The following is a 17,592-nucleotide window of genomic DNA, read 5'->3' as shown; positions in this document are numbered from 1 at the left end:
TGGAAAAATAAGTAATTTTTAAATTAAAAATATAAAAATCAAAGTCATGAGTTAAGAGCAATGGGTCTAATTGTAAAACTCCAGTAAGAAAAATGTATCTTGCTCTAATGCAAGACAATTAAATTTGTGTTAGCAGAACATTGACATATAAAATAGCTGTATTATATTTTGCATTCTGCCAAAATGTGGGTTTAGATTTCACTTCTATCCTGTGAGGGCAAAAAATAAAAATAAAATAAAAATCCTGTTTAGGCTGCTGTTTAAAAACCTTTCGTTAAAATTACGATAAGCTGCTTCTGCTTCTTGGCCAACGCATAGGAGGATCATCTTGATCATGCATACCGGAACACTTCGAGAGTGAAAAAGAATGCTGTTAATAATAAAAAGAATGCAACAGAGTGTGAGACTCTGTCTCAAAAAAAAAAAAAAAACAAAGAAATTAACTTATATACTTATGGGGTATATACTTATTACTTATATAAAGTAGAATTGGCTCGGCACCCGTAGCACAGTGGTTACGGTGCTGGCCGTATGCACTGAGGCTGGCGGGTTCAAACCCATCCCGGGTCCGCTAAATAACAATGACAACTACAACAAAAAAAATAGTCAGGCGTTGTGGCAGGCACCTTTAGTCCCAGCTACTTGGAAGGCTGAGGCAAGAGAATCGCTTAAGCCCAAGAGTTTGAGGTTGCTGTGAGCTGTGACTCCATAGTACTCTACCTAGGTTGATACAGTGAGACTTTGTCTCAAAAAAAAATAATTACAGTAGAATGACAGAATAACCTGGAATTGTCCCAAGCAAACCAAGACTTATGGTCCCTGCCAAGGGGGCTACAGTTTTAAAACTTTTTTTTTTTTGCAGTTTTTGGTAGGGGCTGCGTTTGAACCTGCCAACGCCAGCATATGGGGCTGGCGACCTACCCCTTTGAGCCACAGGCACTGCCCAGTTTTAAAACTTCTAAAGTTAACTTAGGGCCAGATGGGATGGCCCACGCCTATAATCCTAGCACTCTGGGAGGCCAAGGCAGAAGAATTGCTTGAGCTCAGGAGTTCAAGACCAGCCTGAGCAAGAGGGAGACCTCCATCTCTACTAAAAATAGAAAAATTAGCTGGGTATTGTGGTGGGTGCCTATAGTCCCAGCTACTTGGGAGGCTGAAGGCAGGCAGATCACTTGAGACTAGGAGCTTGAACTAGGCTGACATCACAGCACTCTTGCCTAGGCAACAGAGTGTGACACTCTGTCTCAAAGAATTAACTATATACTTATGGGGTATATATTTATTACTTACAAAAAGTTAATTTACATAGTTATATAACTTATAAATCATAATTCTTATTTTGCATGGCTTTACAGTGAAAATAGCAATGTCAATTTTATTTAGGTTCAATTTTCAGGAGAATTTGCTTGCATTTCAACATTCCAGCAATCTATCAGAATGCATTCAAAATTTCACAGTGAAGTCCTGTATTCACACCAGACTCCATTTAGTAAAAATTAACAGACAATATCAAATTATTTCATAAAATTTGCTCCTGTTGCAGGAAGACAAGGCTTAATGAAGAGAACAAACACCCAAACACTGTGTTTAAAAGAGGAAGGGCTTTATTCCAGCCAGCAGAACCACACATGTGCAGAGTTCCAAAATGTCTGTACTCACTACTGACTCAGTCTTCTCCTTTTCATCTCTGGTCAAAAAGTTCCAGTCCACGGGTGTTTTTCTCATTGGTCAATTTGAATCAATCTGGAGAAGTGGGCTGGGCTTTTACAGAACCGCAGGCTTTTACAGAAGTGGAAACAAGCATTCGTTTCCAGGTCCCAGAAGGTTAAGAGCTTAATCACCATGGGGAGGAACTTGGAGCTATGTTTTCTTAGAACTTACTTTTTCCTGGTATCCTCTCTCACTCCCATTCAGCAAGTCAAGAACTGCCAGTTCCTTTGGCAGAAGACAATTACTAGAATTTGTTGGGTGATTTTAGACATGCTAGCTTCTATCAGGCCTACTGCCTGGTTTGGGGTCTTGGCGAAACCCCTAAAGGAACTATTTATCTTCTGTCTGTATCACTTACATCAGCAGTATAAAGTCTCACTGCCTTGGAAGGGTTAACTCACTGTTATGTATTTCACCCAACTTTATTAAAGCTGCAACTGAAAAGCTATCACTTTGGACTAAAAACTCTAAATATGGGAAACAGAAACAACGCTCAAAGGGAAATGTGATTTATCCAAACTTTTCTCTCTTCTTTTATATAAACATTGTATAGTATACATATGCATCATTAAAAATCTTATCTCAGTTGTTACCTTCATTTATTTATTTATTTATTTATTTATTTATTTATTTATTTATTTATTTATGGGTAGACTGGGTAGCGTGCCATCACAATTCACAGAAACCTCAAACTCTCAGGCTCAAGCGATCCTCTTGCCTCAGCCTCCCAAGTAGCTGGGACTATAGGCACCCACCACAACACCCAGCTAGTTTCTTTATTATTAGTAGAGATGGGGTCTTGCTCTTGCTCAGGTTAATCTTGAACTCTTGAGCTCAGGTAATCCTCTTGCCTCAACCTCCCAGAGTGCTAAGATTACAGACAAGAGCCACCGTGCCCCACCTCTGTTACTTAGAAGCTAGGTTATGATGGTCATTACTTATGCTTCATGGCTAGGTTTCCTATGAAGACAACTGTTAGTCACTTACTGAATTGTCTGAACCAACCACAGTACTCCTCTGTGTTAGGGTTCTCCAGAGAAACCAAAACAGAACAGAGAGGATGTATGTGTGTGTGTGTGAGTGTGTGAGTAGCAGAGGAGAGCAGTATTTGTTTTTAGGAATTGGCTCACTTGATTAATGTTAATGTTGCTGGAGGCAGAGCTTTCTCTTCCTTGGAAAGACGTCTTTTCTCTTAAGTCCTTCATCTGATTGGACGAGGCCCACCCACATTGTGGAGGGTAATTTGGCCAAAGTCTACTGATTTAAATGTTAATCTCATCTCAAAAATAACTTTGCAGCAATATCTAGACTAACAATTGGCCAGATATCTGGGTACCATGGTCTAGCCAAATTAACATGTAAAGTTAACACTCATACCATCCCCACACAGTAGGGTGGAACTGAAAATCTTATACTTGGGACCACTGGAAGACTGCCTGCAAAAGAGATAAGTCTCCAAACCCCTGCAGGTTATGGCTTGGCAGATTATGGCTTGGCCATTTTCTAAGTCAGAAAACTGAGACCTAGAAAAAGGTTCAATGAGTTGATTTCAGGGTCCTGAAGAGCAAGGAGTGGAGTCAGGATGAAAATCCAGCCTTACGGAATAATAGTTTCCAGCTCTTTCCACAACACCTGGCTCCCCCAGGGCCTCAACTAGAGACCTGTAAGAGGATTTTCTCATCTCAATTCCCGTTTGGAACATTACAGCCAAGGCTGAAATACACTGAAACCATAAACTCTGGGAAAGAAAACTGACAGCTGCTGGGTCAGCATTCCTGCCCCCAACCTTGCAGTCACCCTCTCACAACACAAAGCCCTCCACCCACAGCCACACAGAGACCCATACATGGGGGGAGTTCTCTTTGAAAAGTGCTTTATTTCAAAAACATCTAAGTCAGGTGCATTAAAACATATCAAAATGTTACAAAAATGTACGGCTCCTTACTGGGGCCCTGTCAAATTATGTTAAGATGCCTAAACTCATCAGTTTCTAAGTCCAGAATCAAATGTTGAACCAGGTCAGGTACCATCACTGAAAAGGCAAAGTTATGCTTAAGAAAAGAACACTCCACAAGGCTAAAACAAGTGAGGGAAACCCATTAAGAAACACTAGCAATTACACACCAGAAACATCAGCCTGGAAACAGGTCTGTGACCTGTCAGGAAGGCTCCAAGGGAGACTGAAGCTTTCCCTACATAGTTTATGCAGCTGTTGTGCTCAAACTCTTAAAACACAAAGAGGTTAAAGGCACTTTAACCTCTTCTGTGACAGGGTAAAGCTTTCAGTTACGTCTGAGAGGGTACCACGTTTGTTTTTACATTTACCTCTCCAGGAGACCATATCTCATCTCATCTGACTTTGGGTCAAAACAATTTAAGTAGAAACTTGAAAATTGATGCTGCTGTATCAAAGATGCTGACAGTGATCTGTCTCCTATCTCCTCCCCCCTACCATGGTTTTGGCCACTGAGAGACACTGAAATTCCCCCATTTACTGAAATTTCTCTCATGGAGATGTAACTGTGACACCCTGTTCCCCGTGCCACAGAGCTTTGAAATGAAATGTGTTCTTTTGTTGTTTTGGTGGTGGCATTATTTTCAAGAGAGCTTCTCTTTTCTTAAGAGAGCTTCTTCCCCTTCTGTGGTACATTTCTCCTTCCACTCTCCTGATGCTCTGAAATAACCACCCAACTCCACAGGAAAGAATTCCTGTCAAGATGTTTTCACATGAAGAACAGATTGGGGGTGGATCATGATGGGCCACTGATATGAGGGTAAAATGTCTTTATCTGCAGGTTTCTAGGACAGAGTATTGTTTTCTTTTGGGGAGGGAGGCGGGAAAGGTGAAAAGATTTGTCCTTGAAGCACAGGCATGTCTCAGACCAAATCTCAGACCTGGAACCTCAGCATTTTTCTCGTGAATGAGCAGCTGATCTCCAGAGACTCTCTCATCTCAACCTCAGCTGGAAGTCCAAGTCCATCCAGCCTGGGGACGAGTGTGCATGTCCCTCATCAACAGGCCCAGGCAAGCCTGTCTTTGTGCTTCTCGGCCTCTCCCTGAGGTACACGGTCACCGTCCCACTCATGTGACACCCGAGAACGTGATCTTGTGCTTGAATTCCACATCCCAGCCAGGTGGGCTCAGGTTTTCCTTTCACTTGATCACCTTGTAACATAAGCCCAGGGGTAGGGGTGAGGGTGGGGGAGCCAGATGAGGCTAAACCGCTTTTCACCAGTTGGAAAAAAAACCACAAAACCCTACAAATTGGACTTTTGTTCTTTACACGCTTTCAGGTTCGTTGCACACGATTACATAAACCCACACAAATCGGTGGAAGGGTTCAAAGCTGCAAGGCCATGTGATAACAGTGAGAAAGTCCAGTCCACACCTTGGAGAAGTTTCTCTGTTTCAACTGCTGCTATTTCAAAGAACTTTTCCAAAATTTCTGATCAGGTTATTAGGAAGAGACAAATGCTGTCTAGATGGGGTGTGCCAAAATGGGAAAGCAGGAGTGGTTGTGTAAAATGTGATTTCTCCTTGATTCCCTGCCCTAACCACCCCCGTCCCCCATCTTTAAAAAGCTGAGTCTACCTTAATATCATTTTCTTAGAAAGTAATCTCAAAAAATGGGCATATTGCAACATTTCCATATTTAACACTATCACAGTGCTAGGGCAAATTAAAGAGAACTTTTACAAACCAGAAATAGTCCAATAAGAGTTAGTGGTTAGTAATTTGCTTTGTGGAAATTCTCTCCTTCCCCCCAGCCTCTCCAGGAGAATTACTGGGGGCAAGAAAGGCTTTGACCAGTCAAAATTAAAATTCCTGGAAGAGTTTTTCTCCAAATCATTTTCTCAAATGCAAAACTCAAGAGGTATGTTCACATTCACAAAGCTGCTCTTTCCCATCTCCAACAAAGGGAGCCTCCCCTTGTCTTCTGTTTCCCCCTGTACTATGCATTTTGCAGAAGCCCACTGAGTTGTCCGACTAAACTAAGTCTCTCTGGGTTTCCACTCCATGCCCTATGGGTCTGGTGGTGGTATCCCCATGGAGGAGGTAGGCTTGATAAGAGACCCCCAGCAAAATGCCAGGTGGCTGCACACCACTTTTTTGTGGTCTACAGTAACACCATGGCCGTGTGCCTTCTACAAAGGCCATGGGTATGAGTAGAGGGGAGAAGGCTATCTGGGGCAGGAACGGCTCCACAGAAAAGGTCCGCCTTCCTTTGGAGGCATTGGCCCAGCTCTGTAAACCTTCCTTGGACAGGAAGCAGAGAAGAGAAGAGGAGCTTTCCTCCAGCAAAGCTCAGAGACCCCTGCTGTTGGGGCTCCTGGTCTTCCCAGCCAGGCATCCAGCTCCATCTGTCTGTCCCTCCTCAAACTGTATCAGCCACACTGGTGCACCCAGCTGCCTGGAAATCTTCCCGACTGCCACAGCGGACAGACTATCTCTGCCCTCTTCCCCCATTTGGGGTTGGCTCCAAAGATCACCTGAGTGGCTGCTCAGAGGAGCTGAAAGAAAAGCTATGTCCTCCTGGTGCACCTTCACTTAAAGAACTTCCCTGAGCCCCACCCTCAGTCAGCAGCAGGATGAATCCTCATTCCTGGAGTCCATTTCCAAGCATAACGTGAGAGCAACTAGCAAGAACCTAGAGGTGGGAAAGAACAAAGTCTTGACTTCAAACACACAGCCCCAGCTCTGAGTGCAGGAAGACCCTTGATGATATAAGGATGGGCTGGGCTCAAGACACCTGCTGTATCTGCTGGTAGCTTCAACACTGCCCTTCAGCACGAAGGAGCGAGTCTGAAACTTCCTGGCCACCACCCCAGAAAGAGCCATGCTCTGACCACACTGGCTGGTCAGCATCATTTGCACACTGGCAAGATCTTTGTTTCCTGAGACCTTGTCCTTCAACTTGAGGAACAGTGAAGAAACAGGCAGGCAGCTTGGCATGCAGAGAGAAACACACAGACTCCCCTCTGTCTGCTAGGGGTGGTCAGGGGGTGGAATGAAGGAAGAATCCTTTCTTCACAGGTGTCCACATAGACCATCACAGACATCTTTGTTTTTTAAAACAATCAAAGTTTCCAGTGTAAAAACTTGTGGGCTTATTGCATCTGCCCCACAGATGGGTTTTTTCTTTCCATCAGGCTTTCTCTAAGGGTAATGGGGCTGTTATTCTGTTAATTTCCAAGGGTCTCACATTCACTGATTCTTCTAGGTATATGGGGAGAATTTATTCTAACACATAAACACCCCAAATGGTAAGCGTGGAGATCTCCCATGCCCCTTCTAAACATATGTGCCTGCTCCGTGGCACTTGGGGTGTTCTTTGACTTATAACACTTCAGCTTAGTGTCTCCTCTGGTTTTCCTGCCTCGAGCAGCACAGGAAAACCAGAGCACATAAGTGCTGGCTGCTTGGAAGTAAATTACGTGTGAAAATATCAGTCAGGCACAGGGACATGTGTCATGTGCATGCATGTGTGGAAACACACACACATTTGGGGTCCTCCTTACAACACAAGTCAAGTCCTTGTGAGGGAAAGAAAGGACAGCAGGGACCCAGGGATGGGGAGTTTTATGCCAACTTCTTCGTCCTGCTTCAGGGAGCAAAACAGTGGCCTGTCTGGAGCTGGAAGTTTGTATTTAAACATTTCTGTGGAAAGAAAGTGCCCAGACTCCTGGGGACCAGCTCATGTCAATGGTGGCTCCTGGAGTGTCTGGATCCCCTCATTCTTGCAGCTCAGATCATTGCTGGGGTCTCTGCTATCTCTTCCAGCCTCTGCCGGATCATCAACCGCAGGACAGTGTACCTGGGGACAAGAAACAGGCCCTGGTAGACAGCAGGCAGCCACACAGCCCTCCCCAGGCCCTGGTGGAGAGCAGTCAGCCACACAGCCCTCCTCAGGACTCTGTTGGCCACACAAGTGACACCAAGGTGACGCCAGCTAATACTAGGTAACTGTGTGAGCTGAAGTTCCTACCCTTTACTTCCACTTTTGTCCCACCCCCTAGCCACTTTATTGCTTGGGTTCATTTCCATTATAGGATAGGAGGGAATAAAGAGGCCAAGTCCAAATTAGACTATTTTTAGGTAAGGGGTGGTGACACTAGCCCAGGGGCTACACTATCTCTTGAGGTTATCCCAGACTCTTCCCAAGTCTCTATAAATAGCCCCTTCATCAAATGCCCCTCAGAGACTCTCACTGAAGTGGGCATCTGTGCCCTGCTGGGAGCCTGATCATATACTTGGGAAGTGAGGATAAAATCACTCCCCCATTTCTGAATCTAGACCCCCAAGAAATTTTTTTTTTTTTTTCTTTTGACCCCCAAGAAATTTTATACCAACATCCTCTTTTCATCTTTTTTTTCCATAAGAGTGGGGGAGGGAGGGGAGACATTTTGGTGTTCCACCTAAATGGGCTGGGCGCAGTGACTCACACCTGTAATCCCAGCACTCTGAGAGGCCAAGGCAGGCGAACTGCCTGAACTCAGGAGTTTGAGACCAGCTTGAGCAAGAGTGAGACCCCATCTCTAAAAATAGCCTGGTGTTGTGGTGGGTGCCTGTAGTCCCAGCTACTCAGGAGGCTGAGGTAGAAGAGTCACTTGAGCCCAAGAATTCAAGGTTGCTGTGAGCTATGAAGCCATGGCAGTCTACTGGGGGCAAGAAAGTGAGACTCTGTCTCAAAAAAAAAAGAAAGGAATGAGAAGCTGCCACAAGAAGCAGAGAGACAAGCACACTTAAGTTTCACGTCCCCATCTGAGATCCAGATTTGTCAATGGGCAGCCCCCTGAAGAAAGCCCATGAGACCGGGGCCCATACAGCAGCTCAGCACAGCCCTGGTGAGGCTCCTGAGGCCGCAGGGAAAACCCCCTCAGCACCCCAGGGGCCAGTCTTACTTGCGCATCAGCTTCTTTACTTCTCGGTCTTCTTCCTCTTGGAGCTTCTGAATGAAGCTTTTAAGGACAGGCATCTCAAACTTTATATACTGGGCCACCTGGGGAGAAAAAAGTAAGTTCTGGAGTGCGCACTCCTCCCTGTGTCATCCCAATTTCTAGGGAGATCTATCTTCCCACTAACCCAGGATTTCCTTAACGGTGAGAGCCAACCCCCACTCTTCTCAAAGCTGGTATGGAGTCTTCAATGAAGATCACTTCATTTACATGACACCATCCCATAACTTCTAATTTTTCATCTCCTGTGTCCATTCAATGATGCCAAACACAGAAAAGCACTTTCTCTTGATTCACTGATGCAAAGAAAGAACTGACTCCATATTTAATAAACCTCTTTATTCTCCACTGAAGCATTTAAGAAACCCTGGTTCAGAGTGACAATTTGAATCTCAAGGCTCAAACAGGCATCCAAATGTGAACTTGCTTTAGAGAGTCTGGGTGTCTCCCAGGTGAGTTAAAGTTTAAAACCTTTAGCTTATCCTCCCCACCAGAATCCCCAGGTTCCTCTATAAACCCTCCTCCAAGGTAGAAGTGCAAGTTGAGCTTGGCTATGTAAATTGCTTTGGGCAATGAAATGTGTATGGACAGGACATACACCAAATCTGAGTGGAGGTTTCAATTGCACTCTGTGATTTGGCCTGACTTCTTGCACTCCACCATATCCCATGAGGAGCATATTACACAGAAGAAGTATGCCCTGGAGCCTGAGCCTCTGAATGAACAACATTGCAGACCCAAACTCAACCCACAGTCTAGAGTAGAGCCCGGCCCACAGAATCATGAACAAAAAAGTAAATATTTGCTGTTTGTAAGTTACTAAGATTTGGAGATGTTTGTTACTGCAGCAAAAGCTAACTAATACACTGCTAACTTCTTGATGTTGCTAAGAGAGTGTCTACAAACACTTTTCATCCCTCTTATGGTACCCTAGAAAGGCCCAAGAAATTTTTTCCTTCTATGGAAATCACTTTTTGCCCATGAATTCCTCCAACAACTCCCACAGGGCACACCCACAACCTGCCTTCAAGAATACCTGGTATTGAACAATGGTAGTGAAAAAGGACATGGTCCTTGGTCAAAAATTATGCTATATACCAGTTTCAGGTAACACCACTAATCTCCCTCATCCAGAGGGCACACCACCCAAGCAAAAGAAGACTCACATCATAGGTGACTTCTTCCACCTGGTCCTTCTCCATAAGGAACACTTTGGAGACCTGCTCACATGGGCCCTGGAGGATTCGGGCAATCAGGGGGTAATCGGTGGTCTTCAGTTTCTGTTTCTCTGGAACCACACACAACCAGAAGCAACCCTGAGTTTGGCTAGCGGCCTTTTATACCTTCAATAGTGGTCAACTCAGGGGCCCAAAGGGACAGGCACATTAGGAGACTGATTTGTAAATGAACTACTCAACCTGTGTTGTTAAACAGAAACTCCTCCCACTTCCTTCCCCCAATAGTACTACTGTATTTCAAACCCTTCAGAGGAATTGGGCATATCTGTCTTGTGAAAAAATCTAGTTCCTTTTTTAATAGGCAGTTAGGTTTTAGAGTTTGTTTATTGACCATATATGGCATTCTTCAGTGGATTCATCCAGCAAGCCCACCAGCCTTGGAGACAAAGAACATTTGGAAGTTTCCAAAACCCAAACAAGCCAGCAGAGACAATTTTTTTAACTTGCTATTTCGAGTTAATTAGAGGTCTTAAAGTACACTGTGGTCTTCAGACTTACCACCACTGGTATGGACCACATACAAAGCAAACTCCTCCGCCGAGTTCTCAATCTGAATCAGGAGCAAAAGACATTTGTTGAAAGCACATACTTAAACATCCTAAGTGTGAGCCTTTCCTGCTTCTATGTATATCATGCGAAGCTAAATAGATTTTTGGCTCTTTTGATGGAAAATAGTTTTCCCATATATATATATACAGCTCTCAGAAGTGATAGAGAGAGGGGACAGGCAGATAACTTTATCAGTGATACAGTCACATGTCACTTAACAATGGGGGAGATGTTCTGAGAAATTCATCATTAGGAGATTTCATGGTGCTAGCATCCTAGGCTGTGCTTACATAAACCCAGAAGGTCTAATCCAGTGTTTTTTATCTCACGACACACTTGAACCTGTTTTTAAACTTTCACAATACACTTAAATTAGGTTGATCAAAAAAAAGAGTAAAGAAAAGAATATCCTTACTGTGCTTTGAACTTCTTTCAAAAGTAATTTTGTTAATGATCTTTAAAAATTTTCACAGCACACCAGTTGAAAATCACTGGTCTAGCCTATACCTCCGAGGCTGCAAATCTGTTTGCAGGTTACTCTGCTGAATTCTATAGGCAAGCCTAACACAATGGCAAGTATTTATATATTTAAACATATTAAACACAGAAAAGGCACATTAAAATTACAGTATGATAGTCTTATGGGACACCATAATATATTCAGCTCAGCATTGACCAGAACATCTTTATGCCATGCATGACTGTGACAGATAATAATAGCTAAAATGATTGTGATTTGCCAGACCTAGTTCCACATATTTCATGTTTTAAACCATCTAACACTCATGACAACGTCAGAACAATTGCCCTGATTTGACAAATGAGGAGGCAGAAGCAGAGGCAGGTTAAGTAACTTGTCCAAGTCATTCAACTAAAGCAAGTGATAGGTGGGGTCTGGAACCTTGAAAACATGCCCTTAGGCTGCTAGGCTATAGTGGCTTCTAGTAAAAATAAAAATACCTGCTCTCCAAAAGAATTACAAGGAGATTGTGGAAAACATAGAGTAACAGGACGTTAAAAGCATGCATACACCATAATTTACACATCTATTTAAGTATTGTTTTTCTCAAAGTAGATTCCCCAACTGTGTCCTAGAAATCAATCTGTGCACTGAGCCCCAAACCAGTCAGCAGGCCTTGGGGCCCTTCTGTAGCTGTTCATAAAGGACCCAAGGGCTAGGTGGCAGCCACGGCTCAGTGGGTAGGGCGCCGGCCCCATATACCGAGGGTGGTGGGTTCGAACACAGCCTCGGCCAAACTACAACAACAGCAAAAAAAAAAAACAGTGGGGCGTTGTGGTGGGTGCCTGTAGTCCCAGCTACTCAGGAGGCTGAGGCAAGAGAATCACCGAAGCCCAAGAGCTGGAGGTTGCTGTGAGCTGTAATGCTACAGCACTCTACCAAAGGCTAGAGTCTGAGAATCCGAGGGCTGATGTCTCTCAGACTCAGCAGGCATCAGAATTCCCACTGACCTCTTAAGCAGGTGCCCTGGCCCTCCCCACTTTCTGATGCAATGAGTCAGCAGTGGGGCCTGAGAGTCTGCTTTCTAACAAGCTTTATGCAATGCTGGTACCATGGACCTTGCTTTGAGCAGTGAGGGTCTAAAGAACCCAAACCCTCTGCCGGGTGCCCCCCAAATCATACACTCTCCACAGCTGCTCCTCTTCCCTTCCATGGGTCCCTAAGGCACACGTGTGACCCCATCTGTGGCCAACCAGCAAAGGAAACTCACCTTGAATTTGTTGAGCAGCAGCTTGAGGACCTGTGGGGTGGTCATGGTGCTGTTGATGCGGACGTTGGTGACGGAGCCGTAGGCTGGCGTGAACACGGATGTCTGTCAATATAGGAGTCCGGCTCAGGGAGACAGGACAAAGTACTAACACCCACATGCAGTACAGCGCACAGTGACATTGGTGCTCAAAATGTACTCCCTGGAAGCCTCCTGGCAACCTGACAAAGCAGTTCTCGGGGTCTGCCTGATTTAGTTCTTGCTCTGACTCCCCAAATGGCAGGGCTGGGCAGAGAAACCAGACTGGGTAAGTGAGATCCTCTCCAAACAAAACATTCACAAAGACCCTTCCCTGGACTTCTACACAAGGGGGTCACTGACTGTTCTCCCACCCACACTTGCCTCTGGGGCTGGGATGTGAACCAAACGGCAGGACGGAAGGAGGTGTCAGCGGCTTGGGGCAGGGTGGGTGGGGCCCTGACGCCTGCCACTGTGCCTTCCCTTCACTCAGGGGAAGGACAGATCAGCAGGCCCAGTGCAGGAAGAAGGGAACATGTAGGTTTACCTGGCAGGGAGTGATGACGTGTGTTTATGGGTCTTTAAGGTTACAGCAAGGACTGCATTGTACAGCTCCCTGAATTCACCCACCACCCTAGGGGAAACCCCCAGGGGGGTCTCAGAGTCTCTGACCTGGACTTGCAGCCTACCTGCCACCCAAAACTCAACAGCAGACACTTAGCTCCCCAGGGATCCCACCACAGACCACATGGCTGTAGCCCTGAGGTGCCAGGTGCCCCCTGCCCCTCCAGCTCTCGACCTTATGGTTGTAGAAATGGCCGTTGATGGAGAAGCGGTGCCGTCTGATTTTCCGCTGATCGCTAGGTGTCCTCACATTGCCACGGCGACGCACCCCAACATCACTGCGAGTGCGCATCAGTTGTGGGGTGTCCTCCTGCAGGGGCTTCAGACCTCTGGCATCTGAGAGGGAAGAGGGAATGATCTATCTGTCTGGACAGGGGACAACTTGCACATGGTTCCCTCTTTGTGGTGAATTCTCCAGCACCTCTTGCCTCAAAAAGTGTGTGTGTGTGTGTGTGTGTATACATATATATATACATTTTATAAAAATATTATTTTCTGCTGGAGGAAAAAAAAACATAATATACAATTTACTGAGATGTTATACCGTGAAAAAGGTTCAGAGCACAGACTTCAGAGCCAGCCTCCCTGGGATCAAATCTCAGCTTCGCTATTGCTATATATCACTAAACTCTCCATGCCTCAGTTTCTTCATCCATAAAATGGGGATAATAATAACACCCACTTCATGGTATTGTTGAGAGGGTTTAAGCAAGTGAATGTGGTCTGCCACAGGATAGGCATGATATAAAGGCTCGCAAGATAATTGCAAACAAATTCTGACACATGCTAGGATGAACCTTGAGGACATTATGACAACTGAAACCAGTCACCAAAAGACAAATACTAAATGATTCCACATATGTGAGGTACTTAGTGGTCAAAATCACAAGCGACAAAGTGGTGATTGCCAGGGACTGGAGGGGCAGGGAGGAAAGGGGGAGTTATTATTGAATGGATATAGATTTCTATTTTAGAAGATGAAACGATTTTGAAGATGGATGGTGGTGGTGCGTAATAGTCTGGATGTATTAATATCACTGACTGTACCCTTAAAAATGGTTAAGACGATAAATTTTATGTTATGCATATTTTACCACACTAAAAAAATTGGAAATAAAATGCTTGATAAATACAAATAAATGTAATATGATATATTCCTATCCTTGCATGTGTATCAATATTAAATATTGATATTAGCCAAATTGTGAAGCATATGTCAGTTAATCTTTTTTATTAAAATATTTTAATCTATGTTGTGTTAAAAAAAGATATTGCAAACTGATAATATCAAAATTATAAATGTATAGATTCTAAAATCCAGAAATTCCACTTGAAAAGAATCCTACAGACATATGGATAACTATGTACAGTAACATAGGTATAAGACCACCCTCTGCCAGCTTGCTTGTCATAGCAAGGGCTGAAAGTGCCTTAAGTATCTATCAGTAGGGTATGATTACATAAATGATCACTTTTCCATAGAATGGAATATAACACAGAGCTGTAAAGAATGTAGAAGTTCTTTACAGATTTGTAAGGAACAATCCCTGAGATAAACCGATAAATAAAGACAGCCATGTGCAAAATGCTTCCACTTGTATAAAAAGGAGTAAAAAAGAAAACATTCGACCATAAAGGCATGCTGGTGTGTATTTGCTTATACGTGTATGGAATCCCTTGGGAAGGATGTTCTTGGGTGGCTTCTAAGAGGGCAGATGAGGTGGGTAAATTTTAATCATTTCCTTACAACACCTTTAGAATCTTGAACCATGTAAATTTTATATTTTCAAAAATAAATAATAGTTTATCATAGCTGTCACAATGGTCTTCATGCAGTTGGCCCCAACCTGAGGATCCTTCCACCAGGCTCATACCTGTGGGGCTCAGCATCTGGTCGCTCTGGGGCGGTGCATCCACCTCTGAGATCTGAACGTTGGGTGCAATGAGGGGCTTCAGGGTGGTGCTGCAGGGGGCAGAAGACAAACAAAAAGGAGAACGGTGTATCCTCTGTAGGGAGACATGCCCATTCCCACCCAACTCCACTCCTGCAAGGGAGGTGCTTTGCTTGTGCCAGGCCAGGTACCAGAACTCATTAGGAGAGGAAGGGTGGATTGGGCTGCCCTGAGCATCCTCCACACTAGACGGTGGCTGGAGAGTGGGGAGTTCTGAGAGAGATGTTCTTTCTTAGCATCTGCAGCAATGAAAGCACTCAATTCATCAAACCCAGGATGAAGAACAGCAAAGAACAAAATCCATGTGTTGTGTGTACTGACTTTCTAAGCAGGTATGTGTTATTTGGAAAACCTTAATAATGGTCATTTGTTTGGCACAACAGGATTCCAGTTCAGATCCATCTCTGCTGGAGGAATAACTTATAAATTGCTTCTGCCATCTAAAAGGAATGAAAAGTAATATTTGATGGCTACAAGAGTTGTGGCAGCTTTGGAAGTGGTATTAATGACAGTGTCCTCAGGGCTGAAAGGACAGAGTCCTTGGCTAACCTGGAGAAAGGGCCACACGTAGACAGTCCAAGCTGAGACCTGGGTTTGCCATGATAACTGGCAAATAACTTCTCTAGGTGAAAAATAACAATGGGAGTAGCATCGAGAAAAACATTCAAAATCAACAGAGAATTTGTCCATAGAGTTGAATTAGGACCTTCCCATGGTGAGAAAAGCATGGCCTCCCTGGAATCCAGTAGAGACAGGATTCGTGTTCCAGGGATAGTAGTTTTAAGAAATGACAATTAAAACTGAAAATTTGAAAGAACTTCCTGTTATAATATAACTCAGAGATTCCAGAGCCCCAGAATGGATCTGGACAGAGCCTCTCAGGAATGGTAAATATCTGACACCCCCCACTACCTGGTCCAAAGCCTTCTTTCTTGCTGAAGCAGAAACTGGCCTCAGCATCCTTCTGAACACAGTGGCCCACGCATTCAGTTTATTGTAGCTGGCATCTGGATGTGGCATCTAGATGACATCATTTACCATTCTTGAAAACTCTCATAATGTATTTTGCTGGTTTTAAAGGCTCAACCAAGACCAGCTGGATACCAAAGGGAAGGGAGGGGTAACAAGTATGCAGGGTGAAGGAACCTTTAGCAGCCCCAGGTCACATGCAATTTTAAAAGCCATTTCACTTAGGGAATGAAACATAATCATCTAGGGTTTGGGGTTGGGCTGTGGAAAAGGTTTGGCCCATTGGAAATCAAATATAGGGATAGTGCTGAAAGCAAAGCAAAGTGTGAAACCAGCAAAGTTAGAGGAAACCAAAGAACTTGACCAGACATCCCAGCATCCGATGGGATGGGCAACAACTTCCCTCCTTAAATTTCCTTGGACTGAAACCAGATCAGCTCCAGGGAGATTTGGCTGTGGAGTTTAACAAAACGTTCAATGAGGCCAAGAGAGAGGGCTTGGTTCTCATTTAAACTAGAAAAAACATCATTGCGGTTTTGCCTGAGAGGCCGGCATGCCCCACCCAAGCTATGGCCTGTGGCCACCAGCATCAGTAAGTTTCAGGATGGAACAAGGCTGGCCACTTGATCCTGAAAACTGAAGACCCAGAAAGACAAGAAAAGGGTGTACCTCATGCAATGCACTTGGCTACCCATTTGGCCATGGAGGATGAACAGGAGCAGGCTAGGTTTCCAGACGTTTGGTGGGGACCCAGAGGAAGGGACTTCCCAGACTATGGGCCATCACCCAGGTGTGGCTGAGGGGAGCAGACCACTGGCTGACCTCGCTCGGCTGGCTCAGACAGTGTCTAACATTCCTTTTCCTCTTTCAGGTTCCCCAAGACTCACAGTGCCCTGGTCAGAAGGTTCAAGCCCTGAATTTCCCTGGAAAGGGAACATTCTATAAGAAGCAAGCTCAGCAGCGAGAAGATCCTGGGTAGCTGGGTGTCCCATCAGAAATCTGCGGCTGGTCCACTAGCAACACTGTATGGTACTCCAGAATTCTCCACCAGGGAAGGCATGCTGTCACCCCAGCCTTGGTGTGGGGCAAGCCCTCTCTGCCCAGCATCTCCCCTCCTCCCCGTGACCTCACTCATGATTGTGGTGACAGAACGGAGGCCCCGTCACACCAACATCTTTCCCTCTCTCTTCACCAAAAGGCCAAAGAGGGTGAGCAATGGCAGTGGTGGGACAGAAGCCGGGATGAAGGCTGGCAGGGAGAAGGTGCATTGACCTGCTGAGAGCACACAGAGCCCCCGGGGACTTCTGTTATCGCCAGCCCCATCTCTCGTCACTCACCCCTGGGCCCCTAGGTTACAGCCGGAGTGCCAGGAGGAAGAGGACGGAGGGGGGCGGATGCGCTCATTGTCATCCTGCATCTGCAGACGGATGGGCCGGCGCAGGCCCCAGGAGATGTTCAGCAGTCCCTCCACGATGAACTCGTCTTCCTCCTGCCCACAAAGCAAGCAGCAGGTGAGCCCAGAAAAGCCCCACAGAAGCCAGGACCATGCTGGGGAAGCCTCCTTCACGTGTCCTCGCTGGGTGCGTCCAGATTGAATTCGCAGGATGGGGGCAACTGCCCAAGTCCATGCCAGAGCTCTGAGACTCTCTCTATTGCAAACTACACCAGACCCTGAAGCTGACCTCACAGGTCAGCACAAAAGTTGCCATGAAATTTAAATATTCATGTGTGAATTATAAAACCTTTTTTTGCTTTTATACTAATGACTTTTAAAAACAGCAGAATACATCTCTTAAAATAAATGAGACCAGCTTTGCTAACAGAAGCAAGAACTGAATTCTTGAGTTA

The 17,592-nt window shown here is 45.0% G+C and overlaps 1 protein-coding gene across 4 annotated transcripts in view; it reads right to left on the bottom strand.

Annotated features, from left to right (window-relative positions):
* Nucleotides 1–3,566: 3,566 nt before the first annotated feature.
* The window catches only part of RASSF2 (Ras association domain family member 2), a 53,314-nt gene continuing 39,288 nt past the window's right edge, over nt 3,567–17,592 (bottom strand). For all 4 annotated transcript variants that reach the window (XM_053574809.1, XM_053574810.1, XM_053574811.1 and 1 more), the window contains 8 exons: nt 17,082–17,233; nt 14,698–14,786; nt 12,999–13,159; nt 12,185–12,286; nt 10,404–10,455; nt 9,834–9,955; nt 8,614–8,711; nt 3,567–7,526 (listed from right to left, as the gene is read on the bottom strand). In XM_053574809.1, the coding sequence (XP_053430784.1) occupies nt 7,457–7,526; nt 8,614–8,711; nt 9,834–9,955; nt 10,404–10,455; nt 12,185–12,286; nt 12,999–13,159; nt 14,698–14,786; nt 17,082–17,233 (846 nt within the window). In that variant the 3' untranslated portion in view covers nt 3,567–7,456. The remainder of the gene's footprint in view (nt 7,527–8,613; nt 8,712–9,833; nt 9,956–10,403; nt 10,456–12,184; nt 12,287–12,998; nt 13,160–14,697; nt 14,787–17,081; nt 17,234–17,592) is intronic.

This window comes from Nycticebus coucang, chromosome 21, assembly GCF_027406575.1.
Source record: "Nycticebus coucang isolate mNycCou1 chromosome 21, mNycCou1.pri, whole genome shotgun sequence".
In the NCBI taxonomy this organism is placed as follows: domain Eukaryota; kingdom Metazoa; phylum Chordata; class Mammalia; order Primates; family Lorisidae; genus Nycticebus; species Nycticebus coucang.
Note: the sequence above shows the minus strand (reverse complement) of the source record. Positions and strands in the feature narration are given on the sequence as shown.